Genomic DNA, 19482 nt, shown 5'->3' on the forward strand with positions numbered 1-19482 from the left:
TTAGATTCCACATATAAGTGATATCATAGATGTCTATCAGACTTACTTCACTTAGTATGAGAATCTCTAGTTGCTGCAAATAGCATTATTTCATTCTTTTCTACGTCTGAGTAATATTCCATTATACACACACACACACACATATACATACACCACATCTTCTTTAATCATTCATCTGTCAATGGACATTTAGATTTTTCCCATGTTTTGGCAATTGTGAGCTATGTATGAACTTTGTTATGGTTCATAACTATAAGAATTATTATGGTTATTGCTACCAAATGACTGCTATGTTATTGCTACCAAATGGAAGTAATTGCTCTGTTTTTTAACTCCTTGTAACATGGGGTTAGTACATCTTATCACATCAGTCAGAATTGCCTACACTCACATCTTAGCACTCCTCCTCATCTATTAATTTCTGATCTCCCAGAGCATCTACCATGGGGCTGTGCACACCACAGCTGACTAAAAAGATTTGCTGCAGCTCATATTCCTCTACTAGCTAATACGGCTTTATACGTTTTGAAGACTTTTCAGTCAATTAATGTGTTACTGCAACTTGTCCAATCACTAATTAAAAATGATTCTCCCATTTTACAAAACTTAAACCTTGTCTGAACTAGTTAATTTTGAGTCTACATTCTCCTTAATTTGTACTAATGAGTTTTATGTTACTGATAACACAAATACCTTATGGATCCAGCTATTTTACCACAAGAAAAATTGTTAGTCTCTATTGGCAAATAGACAATTTATTAATTTTCTTTAAAGAAAATAACAAAGGGAATAAAGATCCCCTCCATAATCTAGTCTCTTCATGAAGATTTTTCTCCTATGAAAGTTGCTTCATTTTATTATCTTTAAGTCAGCCTAGGCTGAGAGGAAATAAAATACTTAAAAGTAGTCCCTGATTTTATAAATACATATTTATTAACAATGAGGCTTTTCTCTCCCAGAGGGATACTAATAATCAATCAAAATGACTGATTTTCTCACTTTCTAAAGCCTCAAGATTCATTTGATTTCAAGGTCACTTGAAAATGAATATCCCCTACTAGTGGAAGATTTCATACACAGTAACCATTAAGAACATAACAACCATATTTCTATCATCAGAAAAACAAATACAACTACATTTTAAAAAGATGTACATTAAACAAAGATAAATCTTTCCAGTGTAGAAGTCTTTCTTCTTTCTCCTTGCCTCATTAAAAAGAGAAAGAAGGATCAGATCGCTGAGTTGGGGTGTAGTTAGTAATATTCAAAAGCCCTAATCTTGTCTAAACAAAGCTCTTCCCCTCTTCCTAGTTTCCTCCTATGAAGAAATCTGTGTTATGACTCTGCTGTAAGAGATGGCAAATAATGAATCTTCTTCCACGGGCTTGTGCTTTACATTTTTTAAGATCTGTTTATTGTTCATAAGTATTTTAACAAAAATATATTAAAATGCAATGGATTTAATTTGGATTGAATAAAAGACAATCTAGTGTAAATAGCTGGGAAATCAAGTGATCTCAAACTAAAATTCGGTAAGTATCTGCTGTGTGCCAGATACTTTACACACATTGTTTCATTTTAATCTTCACAGTCTATGAAGCAGACATTCTTACTTCTGTTTCCCATATGAGAAAAGTGAGGTTTAATACTTGACCATCATTTAATGAATGTCACTCAGTTGACCAATTTGGCCAGTCCTCAAATCCTATCCTCTATTATGTACCTACAATTGAATTTTAAAATTTGGGGTAGTCTATTCTGCACTAATATAATCTACCTCAAGCTAAAAATAAAACCATGACACCAGTTTGGGAATATTCTACTTGCAATTAAAAAAATACGGGGAAAATTTCGTTAATTCTGGTCAACGTGGCAGTAAATTTAGTGACTAAAGTTCTTATTTTTTTTATAGAAGCCTGAAGGCAAAGAGGAAAAATAAGTCTTTTAAAGGGGGTTTTCTTCAACAAACCATCATGCTGACAAATTAAATGACAGGCACCTTTCTCACCAGCTGACAGCCTAGCAGGGTCCCTGTTAACATGCGCATTAGGACAGACTGATTGGTTTAATTGGCAGTCATGCTTAAAAACCTGCAGAGGAATTGATGCTGAATGAATCATTTCCTTCAGCAATATTCAGCAGTTTGAATGCAGCAATGCAACCAAAAGCTCTTAAAATTGTTCTATTTATTGTTGAAATCAATCGACCAAGTGATTACTTTCATTTTATTTTCTAAAACTGTGTGCTTTTCATTGAAAGCCATCATTTAAAAATGCTTAAAAGAAAAGATTTCTTACCAAATTTTCCCATATCTCAAACTGGAAGGCACTAGAAGCAGACAATGTCGTGAGGAATAAATCTAGGAGGAAAATAACAGAATTGTAAGCTCTGTTACTGATGTGTACATTTAAACAGGAAGAAATACAACACATAAAAAGTTATAATACAGTTGCATTTAAACATATCTTAAATTATATATATATACATATATTTATGTACATCAAATGATGCCTATTAACAGTTTATAAGATCTAGATCTAAGCAACATCAATGGTGGGTCCTTTGATGTGACTCCTTACAAGTTCAACAAGGAATGGTATCAGTATTTTTTTTTTTTCGGCCTAAGCACATGGCATGTAGGATCTTATTTCCCTGATCAGGGATGGAATCTGTGCCCCCTGTAGTAGAATTGTGGAGTCTTAACTGCTGGACACCAGGAAAGTCTGTAAACTTTATTTTAATGTGCTTGATCCATCAAAGAAAATAAGCAGATGACCCTGTATTAATACAATTACAGAAAATGCATTTAAAGGGAGCATTTAGTATTAGTCATTCAAAGGTATTCTTTACTTTTTTTTTCTTTCATAATTCTAGTTCATTTTATTATAGCAATATTTTTAAAAGTGCCATTATAATCTCAGATAGGTCTCTTAAGCTAAAAAAATATTTTTCTACAATGATAATTGATAGTTCCACATCTAGTCCCACTTTTCCTAATGGATACATCATCCTAAGCAAAGAAAACAAGACAATTAAAGACCACCTGCATATTCTTTCTTGTAGATTGAAAGTGATAAAAACTATAGAATGAAACAGCAAAAATATGTTTTAAGGACCAGTGCTAACCTACACAATGAGGCAATTAAATGCATCTTTAAAGAAATTTATTTTTTTAATTAATTTGTCTTTTTGAAGGATAATTGCCTTACAAAATTTTGCTGTTTTCTGTCAAATCTAAACATGAATCAGCCATAGGTATACATATATCACCTCTCTTTTGAACCTCCCTCCTATCTCCCTCCCCATTCCACTCCTCCAGGTTGATACAAACCCTGTTTGAATTTCCTGAGCCATACAGCAAATTCCCATTGGCTATCTATTTTACATAAGGTAATATAAGTTTCCATGTTACTCTTTTCCTACGTCTCACCCTCTCCTCCCCTCTTCCCATGTCCATAAGTCTATTCTCTATGTCTGTTTCTCCAATGTTGCCCTGTAAATAAATTCTTCAGTACCGTTTTTCTAGATTCTATATGTATGTGTTAGAATACGATATTTGTCTTGCTCTTTTTGACTTACTACACTCTGTATAATAGGTTCTAGGTTCATCCACCTCATTAGAACTGACTAAAATGAGTTCCTTTTTATGGCCGAGTAATATTCCATTGTGTATATGTACCACACTTCTTTATCCATTCATCTGTCGATGGACATCTAGGCTGCTTCCATGTTCCAGGTATTGTAAATAGTGTGACAATGAACAATGGGATACATGAGTCTCTTTCAATTTTGGTTTCCTCAGGGTATATGCCTAGGAGTGGGATTGCTGGGTCATATTGTAGTTTTGTGGTTTTAGTCCTAGTTTTTAAAGGAATCTCCATACCATCTTCCATCGTGGGTGTATCAATTTACATTCCCACCAAAAGTGCAAGAGTGTTCCCTTTTCTCCATAACCTCTCCAGCATTTACTGTATACAGAGTTTTTGATGATGGCTATTCTGACTGGTGTGAGGTGATATCTCATTGTAGTTTTGATTTGCATTTCTCTAATAATGAGTGATGTTGAGCATATTTTCATGTGTTTGTTAGCCATCTGTATGTCTTCTTCAGAGAATTGTCTGTTTAGGTCTTCTCGCCACTTTTTGATTGGGCTGTTTGTTTTTCTGGCATTGAGTTGTATGAACTGCTTTTATATTTTGGAAATTAATCCTTTGTCATTTGTTTCACTTGCTATTATTTTTTCCCATTCTGAGGATTGTCTTTTCACCTTGCTGTGCAAAAGCTTTTAAGTTTGATCAGGTCCCACTTGTTTCCTTTTGTTTTTTTATTTCTGTTACTCTAGGAGGTGGGTCATCAGAGAAGGCAATGGCACCCCACTCCAGTACTCTTGCCTGGAAAATCTCACGGATGGAGAAGTCTGGTAGGCTGCGGTCCATGGGGTCGAGAAGAGTCGGACACAACTGAGCGACTTCACTTTCACTTTCCACTTTCATGCATTGGAGAAGGAAACGGCAACCCATTCTAGTGTTCTTGCCTGGAGAATCCCAGGGATGGCAGAGCCTGGTGGGCTGCCGTCTATGGGGTCGCATAGAGTCGGACATGACTGAAGTGACTTAGCAGCAGCAGCAGGAGGTGGGTCACCGAGGATCTTGCTGAGATTTACGTCACTGAGTGTTCTGCCTATGTTTTCCTCTAAGAATTTTATAGTTTCTGGCCTTACATTTAGGTAGTTAATCCATTTTGAGTTTATCTTTGTGTATGGTGTTAGGAAGTGTTACAGTTTCATTCTTTTACATGAAGCTGTCCAGGTTTCTCAGCATCATTTACTGAAGAGGCTGAATTTGCCCCATTGTATATTCTTGACTCCTTTGTCAAAAATAAGGTACCCATAGGTGCATGAGTTTACTTCTGGGCTTTCCATCTTGTCCCACTGGTCAATAGTTCTGTTTTTTGCCAGTACCATACTGTCTTGATGATTGTAGCTTTGTAGTATAATCTGAACTCAGGAAGGTTGATTCTTCAAGCTCCATTTTTCTTTCTCAAGACTACTTTGGCCATTCAGGGTCTTTTGTGTTTCCATATGAATTGTGAAATTTTTTGTTCTAGTTCTCTGAAAAATGTCACTGGTAATTGGACAGGGATCACACTAAATCTGTAGAGTACATTTGGTAGTATGGTCATTTGAATATTGATTCCTCTTGCCCAGAAACATGGAATGCCTCTCCATCGACTTATGTCATCTTTGTTTCATTAGTGTCTTATAATTTTCTGTGTACAGTTCTTTTGTCTCCTTAGGTAAATTTATTCTACACATTTAATTCTTTTTGTTGCAATGGTGAATGGGACTGATTTCTTAATTTCACTTTCTGGTATTTCCATGTATTGGTTTTATATCCTGAAACTTTGCTAAATTCATTGATTAGCTCTAGTAATTTACTATCTTTAGGGTTTTCTATGTGTAGTATCATGTCATCTGCAAACAGTGAGAGCTTTACTTCTTCTTTTCCAATCTGGATTCCTTTTATTGCTTTTTCTTCTCTGACTGCTGTAGCTAGGACTTCCAGAACTATGTTGAATAACAGTGGCAAAAGTGGACACCCTTGTCTTGTTCCTGATCTTAGGGGGAATGCTTTCAGTTTTTCAACATTAAGAATAGTATTTGCAGTAGGTTTATCATGTATGGTCTTTATTATGTTCAGGTAGGTTCCTTGTTTTGAAGTGTTTTAATAATAAATGGGTGCTGAATTTTGTCAAAACCTTTTTCTGCATCTGTTCAGATTATCATATAATTTTTATCTTTCAATTTGTTTTTATGGGGTATCACACTGATTGATTTATATATATTGCAGAATCCTTGCAATAAACCCAACTTGATCATGGTGTATGAGTTTTTGATGTGTTGCTCAATTCTGTTTGCTAAAATTTTGCTGAGGACTTTTGCATTTACATTCATCAGTGTTACTGACCTGTAGTTTTCTTTTTTTGTGTTGTCTTTGTCTGGTTTTGGTATCAGGGTGATGGCCTCATAGAATTAGTGTGGAAGTGTTCCTTCCTCTGAAATTTTTTGAAAGAGTTTTAGAAGCATAGGCATTAACTTTTCTCTAAATATTTGATAGAATTCTTCTGTGAAATAATCTGATCCTGAGTTTTTGTTTTTTGGGAGATTTTGGATCACAGCTTCAATTTCAGTGCTTGTAATTGGGTTGTTCATAATTTCTATTTCTTACTGGTTCAGTCTTGGAAGATTGAACTTTTCTAAGAATCTATGCATTTCTTCCAAATTATCTATTTCATTGCCATATAGTTGTTCATAATAGTCTCTTATAATCTTTTGTATTTCTGTATTATCTGCTGTAACCTCTCCTTTTTCATTTCTAATTTTGTTGATCTGACTCTTCTTTTTTTCTTAATGAGCCTGGCTAAAGCTTTGTCAATTTTGTTTATATTCTCAAAGAACAAGCTTTTAGTTTTATTAATCTTTACTATTGTTTCTTTCATTTTTTTGGCATTTATTTCTGCTCAGATCTTTATGATTTATTTCCTTCTACTAATTGTGGGGCTTCTCTGTTCTTCTTTATTCAGTTGTTTTAGGTGTAAAGTTACATTGTCTATTCAATATTTTTCTTGTTTCTTGATATAGGATTGTATTGCTATAAATTTCCCTCTTAGAACTGCTTTTGCTGCATCCCATAGGTTTTGAGTTGTCATATTTCCATTGTCATTTCTTTCTAGAGATTTTTTTGATTTCCCTTTTGATTTCTTCAGTAACCTGTTGGTTATTTAGAAATGTGTTGTTTAATCTTCATGTGTTTGTGTTTCTTACAGTTTTTTTCTTGTAATTAATATCTAGTCTCATAGCGCTGTGGTCAGAGATGATTGAAATGATTTCAACCTTCTTAAATTTACTAAGGTTTGATTTGTGACCCAAGATGTGGTCTATCCTGGAGAATGTTCCATGTGCACTTGAGAAGAAGGTGTACTCTTCTGCATTTGGATGGAAAGTCCTGAAGATATCAATGAGGTCCAACTCACCTAATGTATCATTTAAGACTTGTGTTTCCTTATTAATTTTCTGTTTTGATGATTTGTCCATTGGTGAGAGTGGGGTATTGAAGTCTCCTACTATGATTGCAGTACTGTTAATTTCCCCTTTTATGTCTGTTAGTCTTTGTCTTATGTATTGAGGTGCTCCTATGTTGGGCACATAGACATTTACAACTGTTATGTCTCCCACTTGCATTGATCCCTTGATCATTATGCAGTGTCCTTCCTTATCTCATGTAATCTTCTTTAAGGTCTATTTTGTCTGATATGAGGATTGCTACTAGAGCTTTCTTTTGCTTCCCATTTGCATGGAATTTATTTTACCATCTTCTCACTTTCAGTCTATATGTGTCTTGAGGTCTGAAGAGGGTTTCTTGTAGACAGCATATAAATGGGTCTTGTTTTTGTATCCATTCAGCCAGTCTGAGTCTTTTGGTTGGAGCATTTAATCCATTTACATTTAAAGTAATTATTGACATATATATATATTCCTATTGCCATTTTCTCAATTGTTTGGGGTTGCTTTTGTAGATCTTTTTTCTTCTCTTGTAATTCTTGACTATATAAGTCCATTTAACATTTGTTGTAAAGCTGGCTTGGTGGTACTGAATTCTCTTAACTTTTGCTTGTCTGAAAAGCTTTTTATTTCTCCATCAGTTATGAATGAGATCCTTGCTGGGTACAGTATTCTTGGTTGTAGATTTTTCCCTTTCAGTACTTTAAATATATCCTGCCATTCCCTTCTGGCCTGCAGAATTTCTATTGAAAGATCAGTTGTTAAGTGTATGGGATTTCCTTTACATGTTATTTGTTGCTTCTCTATTGCTGCTTTTAATATTCTTTCTCTGTGTTTAATCTTTGTTAGTTTGATTAGTATGTGTCTGGGCATGTTTCTCCTTGGGTTTATCCTGTATGGGACTCTTTGTGCTTGGTCTTGCTTGACTATTTCCTTTTCCATGTTGGGGAAATTTTCATCTATAATCTCTTCAAAAATTTTCTCATACCCTTTCTTTTTCTCTTTTTCTCCTGGACCCCTATAATTCGAATGTTGGTGCATCTGATATTGTCCCAGAAGTCTCTGAGACTGTCCTCAGCTCTTTTCATTCTTTTTACTTTATTTTGCTCTTCAGAAGTTATTTCCACCATTTTATCTTCCAGCTCACTGATTTGTTCTTCTGCTTCAGACAGTCTGCTACTGATTCCTTTTAGAGTATTTTTAATTTCAGTAATTGTGTTGTTTGTCTCTGCATGTTTATTTTTTAATTCTTCTAGGTCTTTGTTAATTGATTCTTTCATTTTCTCCATTTTGCTTTCACGGTTTTTGATCATCTTTACTATCATTATTCTGAATTCTTTTTCAGGTAGTTTGCCTATCTGCTCTTCATTTATTTGGACTTCTGTGTTTCTAGTTTGTTCCTTCATGTGTGTAGTATTTGTCTGATTTTTCACAATGTATTTTTTTTAACTTATTGTGCTTGAGGTCTCCTTTTCCCAGGCTTCAAGGTTGAATTCTTTCTTCCTTTTGGTTTCTGCCCCCTAATGTTGGTCCAGTGGTTTGTGTAAGCTTCCTATAGGGTGAGATCTGTGCTGAGTTTTTGATTGTTTGTTTTTCCTCTGATGGGCAAGGCTGAGTGATGTGGTAATCCTGTCTGCTGATATTCGATTTGTATTTTTGTTTTGTTTGTTGTTCAGATGAGGTGCTATTGCACAGGGTGCTACTGGTGGGTGGGTGATGCTGGGTCTTGTATTCACGTGGTTTCCTTTGTGTGACTTCTCACTATTTGAGACTCCCTAGGTTTAGTTCTCTGGTAGTCTAGGGTTTTGTAGTCAGTGCTACCATTCCAAAGGCTCAGTGCTTGATCTCTGGTTGGGAACGAAGATTCCACAAGTGGTTTGTTATGGCATTAAGTGAGATTAAAACAGATATCCAAAAACGAGAACCACAGATCAACCACAGACAAATGGCAGTTAGAAAACCAGGCAAATAATAATTAAAATAATGGAATATACACATATACATATACGCCCAAGAGCAAAGTCAAAACAGTCCAACAAAAATATAGTAGGTTGACCTGGTGAACAAAGGAAATAAAAAATTATATTTACCAGTTAAAAACAAAACTAACTAAAGTACAAACTGGAGAACAAAACTAAATAAGGTGCCAAGTGGGGAATAAAGCAATGAAAACAAAACTAACAAATATGCTGAGAGAAAAGGAAAGAATAGATATGCAAAGTTAAATAGAGGTAGAGGAAGAAGATTTATATATGTTAAAGGTTAACTGCAAGGGGAAAAGAACAGTAGGAAAAACAAGCAAAGGAATAAATGTAGAAAAAATAATAGGTTTAAAAAATTAAAAATTAAAATTTAAAAAAGAGAAAAGAAAAAAAAAAAAAAAAAAGAGAAAACTCCAGAGACCTGCAAAAGCCCGCCAAAGAGGCAGAGGTTTATGACAATAAAAAAATGTGACTGAGGAAAAAGGGGAAAAAAAAGCTCAAAAACTTAACTGGATTTCTTAGCGCTAATAAAATTGACAACTATAACAGAGGGGGGAGAAAAGGAAGAAAAGAAAAGAAAAAATCCAAAAGAATCTACAGAACAAGTCAAAAAAAAGAATAGTAAATGCTTTTGTTCAGTCACTGCTGTCAGAGTTCTTTCCCTTGCTGGGAGTCACAGTCCACCTTAGGATAACCTCCAATACTGTGCTGGTCTCTGGACCTGCTGTGAGGGCAGCTCAGATTCTTATCTGGTCTTACTCCTGTGTGTTCTTGGCCTCCAATGTCCAGAGTTATCAGAACTAGTATGTTTTTTTTTGTGGGAGCTCTCAATGGCCTTTTATATATTCCATGGACAGAGAGTCTGCCTAGTTGATTGTGTGGATTTAATGTGCAGCTTGAACCTAGACAGCATATTAAAAAGCAGACATTACTTTGTGAATGAAGATCCATCTAGTCAAAGCTATGGTTTTTCCAGTAGTCATGTATGGATGTAAGAGTTGTTCTATGAAGAAAGCTGAGTGCCAAAGAACTGATGCTTTTGAACCGTGGTGTTGGAGAAGATTCTTGAGAGTCCCTTGGACAGCAAGGAGATCCAATCAGTTCATTCTAAAGGAAAGCAGTCCTGAATATTCATTGGAAGGACCGATGCTGAAGCTGAAACTCCAATACTTTGGCCACCTGATGCGAAGAACTGACTCATTGGAAAAGACCCTGATGCTAGGCAAGACTGAAGGGGGGAGGAGAAGGGGATGACAGAGGATGAGATGGTTGGATGGCATCACCGACTCAATGGACATGAGTTTGGCTAAGTTCCGGGAGTTGGTGATGGACAGGGAGGCCTGGTGTGCTGCAGTCCATGGGGTCGCAGAGTCAGACATGACTGAGCGACTGAACTGAACTGAACTGTACAGCTGGTGGGAAAGTTTTGGGTCTTCTTCCTTAGCCACACTGCTGCTGCATTGAAACTGTGGTTTTATTTCCACCTCTACATGTGGGTCGTCCACATGGGTTTCCTCCTAAGGTTGCCCCAGAGGAGTTGGGTTTAACCTGTGAGGGCCAGGTGTGGATGTGCTGCAGCTTCTTGGGTTGTAGGGGTCTGGCAGCACCACGTATTCAGGGGGGTTGGCAGCTAGCGCAGCAGGAAATACAGTGCTCTAGAAGGCCATGGCAACCAGTATTGGCCAATATGCTCCAGTATTCTTTCTTGGAGAACCCCCCTCCATGACAGAGAAGCCTGGCAGGCCACAGTCTACAGGGTCACAAAGAGTTGGACATGACTGAAGCTACCCTGCGCGCACAGAGGCAAGACTTTTTTGCCCGTGGCAGCTCTGCCTCAATGAGAGTTGAGCGTGAAGGTGGCACAGCTGCTTGGCTCATGGGGACCCTGGTGGCACCAAGTGTGCAGGGACAAGGACTGCCTCTGCCACAGGAGTTATGGCCCTATGGCCTTTTTCCGAGCCTCTTGTAGCTGGTGATCAGAAGGCTTCTTTGGCCAGTCTTTCTCTGTAGCTCCTCCTGTATACGCACTTAGAGGGCTCCCTTGCCTAGGGTCCTTCTCTGTAGTCAGGCACATAGAGGGGGCACCCCTGGCTGGGGTCCTACTCTGTAGACTGGCGCTTCAGGCACTTAAAGGGGCACTCTGGGTGGGGCCGTACTCTGTAGTTAGGTGCATCAGTCACCTAGAGGAGCACCCTGGGTGGGGTCCTACGCTGTAGTTCAGTGCCTCAGGCATTTGATGGGCCAGCCTCTCTATTGTTCAGCTGCCAATGCTGGCATGTGGGGAGAGAGAGGCTATGGTGATGGCTCCACCCCCTACAGTGACTCAGCAGTACTGCTTTGCTTCCATGACTGCCTGGTTTTCCTCCGCTGGCATTTCCCACCATGATCTCCTACCTCACATCCCCTCAGTCTGTCTCTCTGCAGTCAACAGCAGCCCTCACCCTGGGGTTGCTCCACAATCCCTAAACTCCAGCTCCCAGCTGTTGCGCCTTCCAGGGGACCAGGATTCTTGTCTGGGATATGTATGGCTGCAGCAAGGACTCTGATTCTCATTCCATTTAGGCTGCCACAGATCAGCTGTTTCACTCTCAGCCTTAAATGTTTCTCCTCTGACTCAGACAACTGCCCTGATGTGGGGATCGGATCGCTGCTTCAGTTTCCCCACCCACGGAGGGCAGGTCCAGTCCTACTAACATTCCCTTTCCCCCCCTAGTTCCTTTGTCCTACCAAGTTTTGCATGGTTATATATATTCTTTCCCACTGGTCAGGTACTCCTGTCCACTCTCATCTGGTGTTCTGCATGCACTTCTGTGTCTAAGGGGTATTCCTGATAAATCCGTGGAGAGAGATGTACTCCACGTCCACCTACTCCTCCGCCATCTTGTTCTTCCTCTATTCTTTACTTTTAAGAACAATTATGTGTACTACTTTTGTATCTTACACATTTTAAGACAGGCTATATTTTTTTAAAAGATAGTCTAATCATAATCACACTTTTGCTTTCTCACTCTATAGTTTTTTTTTTTTTTATTAGTTGGAAGCTAATTACTTCACAACATTTCAGTGGGTTTTGTCATACATTGATATGAATCAGCCATAGAGTTACACGTATTCCCCATCCCGATGCCCCCTCCCACCTCCCTCTCCACCCGATTGCTTTCTCACTCTAAAAGCAACACTTTACTATATATCATAGTCAGATTTCAGTATTATTTATAAATTTATTTAAAAAAATTATTTATTCTTAATTGGTGGATAACTGCTTTACAATACTGTGTTGGTTTCTGCCATACATTAACGTGAATCAGTCACAAATACATATGTGCCCTCCCTCTTGAACCTCCCTCCCACCTCCTTCCCCATCCCACCCCCTCTAGGTTTTCATGGAGCACTGGGTTTGAGCTCCCTGTGTCATATAGAAAATTCCAACTGGCTATCTATTTCACATATTGTAATGTATATGCTTCAATGCTACTCTCTCAAAGCATCCCACCCTGTTCTTCCTCTACTTTGTCCACAAGTCTGTTCTCTATGTCTGTATCTCCACTGACTTTCAGCATTATTTTAAATAATATTACAGCACCCACAATCATAAGCATACATGTTAAGTGAGCAATAAATTGTATTTCAAATTTTAAGTAATAGAATTATTTCCATACATTTCAACTAAAAAGTTTTATTAAAAAGTGCAAGAATTTTAAAAAGATGGTTTGAAAAATAGTAGGTTGACATTCAAATCAAACAACCTATTAATGCAAAGGCCAGGTAATCTGCAAGTCTATTCTAGCTGTATCATTTATTACCTTTGTGTAATGGCAATTTTATTTAATGAATATGAAAGTTTTAAAATGATAAGCTGACTCAAAGGAATATTAAAATGACACCCTTTTGTACTTTTAAAAGATGAAAGTGGTGTAAAGACCATGACTATCTCAAAGAAAAGGTTTTCTTTTTCATCCCATTAAATATGTTTAGGAAACTATTATTCATATGTTTTCTGTAAAGGCTTCATATGAATTTAATGAAGCTAATTTATATAATAATGATAATGATAAACATTTTCATAGACCCCTCTGAAGGCTAAGTAACTTGTTAATTTTTATCATTGTGTGTGCTGCTTGTGTGCCTGAGTGTTAAAGTTGCTTCAGTCATGTCCGACTGTTTGCAACCCTTGGACTCTAGCCAGCCAGGATCATCTGTCCACAGGAATTCTCCAGACAAGAATACTGGAATGGTTTGCTATGTCCTCCTTCAGGGGATCTTCCCAACCCAGGGATCGAACCTGCGTCTTTTCAGTCCCTTGAATTGGCAGGTGAGTTCTTTACCAGTGGCACCACTTGGGAAGCCCAGCTGAACCCAAAACTAACTCTGAGAAAGTGGAACAATTGTTTATGTCAATGTATCAAATATCTCTACATTTATTTTCACCACACTAAGGATGCTTTGTTTATGAATACAAAAATGTAGTGTTTTGTTTTTTTTTTAAATCTTTGGTCAATTTGGACTTTTTATTTATTTCTGGTTGCACTGGGTCTTTGTTGCTGCAAGTGGGGCAAGTGGAGGCTACTCTTCTTTGCATGGCATAAGCTTCTCTTGCTTCAAAGAATAGGATCTAGAGTGTACGGGCTCAGTAGTTGTGGCTTGCGGACTCTGGAGCAACAGTCCAATAGCTGTGGCACATAGGCTTGGTTGCTCTGAGGCATGTGGAATATTCCTAGATAAGGGATCAAACCCATGTCCCCTGCATCAGCAGGTGCATTCTTATCCACTATACCATAAGGAAAGGCTGAAATGTAGTCTTTTGTAATGGTAATTTCTTTAATCTGTTTAATCATCTACTCCCAATGAAGTATTTATTTCTATACTCCACTAGGAAAACTCCCAAACAACATCTGTGATTTGGGAGATGACATACCTACAATCAATCTTCTCTCCTTCACCCATGGATCCTTCACATTGTCATCATCATGATTAAAATAGAAAAGTGCAAATTTGATCTCATTCCTTCTCTTCCAGGATATAGGGTAAATCTCATTTGTCAGGTGAAGCCCACCTACCTACATTTCTAGGCTAATTTCTTGCTATTCCCAAGATGCTTGTTGATTCTATTTTCACATCTTCACTAGTTATTTAATAAGACTTTTAAAAATAGTAAAGTAAGATGAGGGACTGGAAGTACCTTATAAATCAGATTTTAAAAAAATTCATTTCATCATTCAATTATATAAAGGAGTTACAGAAAAATAATTCATTTTGCAAAGAAATAAAAATAAGAGACAATTATTTAGTAACAATTCAATATGCAGAATAATGCCTCAGATTTTGAGTGAGAATAACAGTTTGAAAAAAACTTTGGTCAACAAAGCAATAAAGTTCTTACCATCCTATATGGTTAAGAGTATTGTACATGATAAAATTAAAGGAAATGTACTCAGTAAAACTAATGGATGCTGTGACATGTCACTGAGACTCCTTAAGACTGTATATTGTCATCCTGCTTAATTTAACTTACATGCAGAGTACATCATATGAAATGCTGGGCTGGATGAATCACAAGCTGGTATCAAGATTGCTGGGAGAAATATCAACAACCTCAGGTATGAAGATGATACCTCTCTAATGGCAGAAAGTGAAGAGGAACAAAAGAGCCTATTGATGAGGGTGAAAGGGGATTGTAAAAAAGCTGGCTTGAAACTCAACATTCAAAAAACTAAGATCATAGCAACTAGTTCCATCACTTCATGGCGATCAGAAGAGGAAAAAGTGGAAGCAGTGACATATTTCATTTCCTTAAACTACAAAATCATTGTGGATGGGGACTGCAGCCATTAAATTAAAAGACACTTGCTCCCTGGAAGAAAAGCAATGACAAAGCTAGACAGTGTTTTAAAAAGCAGAGACATCACGTTGTATACAAAGGTCCATTTGATCAAAGCTATAGTTTTTCCATTAGTCATGTATGGATGTGAGAGTTGGACCATAAAGAGAACTCAGTGCTGAAGAGTTGATGCTTTCAAATTGTGGTGCTGGAGAAGACTCTTGAGAGTCCCTTGGGCTAGAAGGAGATCAGTCAATCCTAAAGGAAATCAATACCGAATACTCACTGGAAGGACTGATGCTAAAACTGAAGCTCTATTACTTTGGCTACCTGATGCAAAGAGCCAACTCAATGGAAAGACTGTGATGCTGGGAAAGGTTGAAGGCCAAAGGAGAAAGGGGTGGCAGAGGATGAGGTGGTTAGATAGGATCACCAACACAATAGACATGAGTTTGAGCAAACTCCAGGAGACAGTGAAGGACAGGTGAGCCTGGCATGGAGTCCATGGGGTTGCAAAGATGTGGACATGACTTAAAGACTGAACAACAACAAATAAAGACAGTAAAATTAGATGGCTTTTGCAAAGTCCAACTCAGGAAACACAGGAAAGATACAAAGCCTGAACATATATAATAAATTAAAACCTAAGTGTGAAAGCCTCTTGGGGAGCAAAACAAGAGGTTTTTACCTCGTCCTGAAGGTCAAGGAAAGCTGACGAATAAGACCAGAAGTTAATGGTCTTAATAGTAAGAGTAGAAGAACTCTGAGTGAGGGCCTAGAAGTGCTCTGAAAGTTAAATTCTCCCATTAAAGTACTAATCAAAATTAGTATTAAAGATTAGCTTAATACTTAAGATTAGTATCAAGGTTAGCTAACCTTTCAAGATGGGGTGTGTTCAGGGTGGTATGGCCCTAAACAAGAAGGTTAAATTCTCAACTTAAGCAGGTCTGCTATGCTAAGGTTAGAGCCTTAATAGTAAAAAATGATACTAGATCCATGGGATAAGAACATCTAGTTGCTAACATGAAAATCCTGAATCCCCAGATTCACTTGAATGGATTTTCAGAGCCTTCAGAAGTGGACTGTTAGAGGCTGACATTTTCTCACTGGAAGATGATGGAGAAATTGCCCCCAAAGGCTAGCTCTCTTGCTGAAAAAATTTTCTACTCCTTTAGGCAATACTGCTCTCACTTCCTGCAGTCTGTCCCATCTTCTCTGCTGCAACTAGGCCAAAAATGGGTTAAGTACAAGATATCTTGACTAGGAATGTGATGGTCATTTGAGGGAGAAAGGGACTATAGCCTCAATTAAGTGCAGTGCCTAGCTAATAAGCACTGGCAGGAACCAGGAGGGTACGCAGGAGACTATAATGTGAGGGTAGGGGTTGAGGAGTGGGTAGAAAAGATGGGGTGCAGAATAAGATACAATAAGGAGTTGGGGATATGATTTCACTGGATCTCATCTACTGTGGAAGTGGCACGACTCATTTTACAGGAGTAAAGCTATGTACTCTGGATATGGGTTTGCCTTTCTCATTTTGAAAACTAATTTTAAAATGCTACCAGAAATATTATGATGACAGCAGACATCACTGGCATTCATTTGAAGAAATAAGCCATATCAAAAGACTGCACTATTAGAAGATATTAAGTCCCAAAGTCAATTGAATCCTTGTTCATTAGATTCTTTTAACAATTAAAATAGTAAAAATAGTCAATGTACATGCACTTTCTTCTCAAAATACACAGCCAAGTGTGTACAAAAACATGAAATGGTTTATGTTCCAATTATCTCCATTCATAGTTTGAAAGGATCAAACTTTACTGCATTTAAATCATTGCCAAGTGCAGCACAGTCTTCCTTTCAAATGAAGAACCCTTTGGTTAATGGTGGCATCAAAAGGAAGGCTTGGGAACTTAGAAACCTGAATTGTAAGTTTAACTATGTGAACTAAACCATGTTAGGAAAAATCAAAACAAAGATTAATCATTAATAATGGGCACCTAACATCCTTTTGATATACTATGGTATGAAGGAAGAGATTAAATATTGTGATTTCTGGCATTGTATTCTTTCAGTACATTTTGATCTTTTAAGAAAAAAATTACAATGGAAATTTTTAAAAAGAAATATTCATAATGTCATTTAGAGTTCCTACATGAAGAAGTTCTTTGATATTGAGAGTCCCTGTATTTCCAAAGAATTTCATGGTTCATTTGGGAAAAAACACAGGTAATAAAATATTATTGGTATTTTCTGGAACCATCAGACATTTTCACAAAGAATGTTTGAACCAGGAGAATTTGCCAAGTTCATGTTTACATCTGTTCTGTAGTACTGTCCTGTCTTTCTGAGTTTCAGTTACACTAGTGAAAGGGCAGCATAAGAGTGAAGAGTAAAATTATCTTTCATCTGCTTTCACTTGTCATAAAACAGTATACCAAAGGACATATGACTGCTGAAAAGTGAAAGTCACTCAGTTGTGTCTGACTCTTTGCGACCCCATGGACTATATAGTCCATGGAATTCTCCAAGCCAAAGTACTGGAGTGGGAAGCTATTCCCTTCTCCAGGGGATCTTCCTGACCCAGGGATCGAACCCAGGTCTCTGCATCGCAGGTGGATGGATTCTTTACCTTCTGAGCCATCAGACTGCTGAAGTCATTAAGATAAACCAGATAATGCCAACAACTCTTCCCTTTCACAGCAGGAGTTTAATTGCATTCAGAAGCTGAGAGGTCATCAACTCAAATGCTATAAGGCATGAGCATCTAACTTAAGGGTTCTGCTACAACTGAGATCAATTAGAAGAAAAGCACAGGGCATACAAACTGTCTAAAGATCTCTGGATGGGAAAAACAGTAGGAAGCAGGGAACTGAGAGGCACTAAAAACAGGCCATTACTGACCAAAGAGGATGGCAACTAATTAGCTCCATCCAACAGTTGTTGCTACAGAAATTTTTAAATATGGAAAATCATACTTGAAAAATATTGAAATACAATTCAAAATATTTTAAGCAGCATGGGGAAAAAATTAAAAACATGTCTGCAGAGTTAATTTGAGGTACTAGATTAAAACCTCTGAGAGATTATTGCTTTGGTTACAGATTTGTTCACAAAGAACCAACCCTATTTCCTAGATTCCCTATATCAAACAATGCTGCCAGGTAATATTCTGTACAAATGCACTAACTTAGTAGATGATATGAGGAACCTATTTGAATGGGTCCTCATTCACAAGATACTATCCTAAAAAAGAAGCCTAATGATTTCCAGAAATCATTTAAAAATTTCACTGCTTAAATATAATTTGTAAACTTTTATCTAGACTTCCTTTCCCTTCCTTTCTCTTTCCTATCCTGAAACATTGGGCCCTAAATGAAGATTCTCCATGTTTAGCAGAGCTCTGACTAGAGACTTAGACACCACACTCTGGAACACATGCACACATTATTACTAATATATGACTGAAGGACCTTAATGTTGGGTAAACAAACCTACTCCCGCCCTGCTTCCCTTATCAGTCAAATCATTATCAGAAGAACTTTTGTTGGAAGAAAAAAAAAAAAGGTTAGATTGATGGAAGCCTGTTAAGCATCCTGAAATTGAGTTTAAGGGGGTTACAATTTTCATTTGATGAAGATTAGCAAGAGAGAACATGATATGTTATTATTAAACTGGGATATAGCTGCCTTACAATGTTGTGTTAATCTCTGCTGTACGATGAAGTGAATCAGCCATAGGTATACACATGTCCCCGCTCCTCTTGGGCCTCCCTCCCACCCAGCCCCCACATTCCCACCCCTCTAGGTCACCACAGAGCAACGAGCTGAGCTCCCTAAACTGTACCGCAGTTTCCCACTAGCTATTTTACACACGGCACATGTCAATCTCGGTCTCCCAATTCACCTCACTCCCCTAACCCCCTCCGTGTCCACATCTGTTCTCTACATCTGTCCCTTTATTCCTACAAACAGGTTCATCTGTACCATTTTTTTTCTAGATGCCACATACATGTGTTAATATGATATTTGTTTTTCTATTTCTGACTTACTTCACTCTATATGACAGACTCTAGGTTCATCCATGTATCTACAAATGACCCAACTTCATTCCTTTTTATGGCCAAGTAATATTCCATTGTTTATATGTACCACACCTTCTTTATCCATTTGTTTGTAAATTGGACATACAGGTTGCTTCCATGTCGTGGCTATTGTAAACAGTGCTACAATGAAGACTGGGGTGCATGTCTTTTTGAATTATGGTTTTTTCAAGGTAGTAAAAAATAATTCACTTGCCAATGCAAGAGACACAGGTTTGATCCCTGGGTCAGAAGATTCCCTTGAGTAGGAAACGGCAACCCACTCTGTATTCTTGTCTGGAAAATTCTATGGAGAGAAGTGTGGCAGGCTACATTCATGGGGTCATAGAGTTGGACATCACTGAACAATTAACTACACACACACACACACACACACACACATGGATTTGCTGGGTCAGATTACTATTATAAGGCATTTATTATTATGGGGCATTTATTTTTTATAACTTGAATATTAAATTTTTAGAGAAATATAATGAAGATAATTATAGTTAAGTTAGTGATCTTCTGTTATATG

At 37.5% G+C, this 19482-nt stretch overlaps 1 protein-coding gene across 1 annotated transcript in view; it reads right to left on the reverse strand.

Annotated features, from left to right (window-relative positions):
• Positions 1-19482, reverse strand: part of ITFG1 (integrin alpha FG-GAP repeat containing 1) — a 294435-nt gene that overhangs the window by 216415 nt on the left and 58538 nt on the right. The window contains exon 7 of the mRNA XM_065925272.1: positions 2298-2359. Within this exon, the coding sequence (XP_065781344.1) occupies positions 2298-2359 (62 nt within the window). The remainder of the gene's footprint in view (positions 1-2297; positions 2360-19482) is intronic.

Source organism: Muntiacus reevesi, chromosome 2 (genome assembly GCF_963930625.1).
Source record: "Muntiacus reevesi chromosome 2, mMunRee1.1, whole genome shotgun sequence".
Taxonomy (NCBI): domain Eukaryota; kingdom Metazoa; phylum Chordata; class Mammalia; order Artiodactyla; family Cervidae; genus Muntiacus; species Muntiacus reevesi.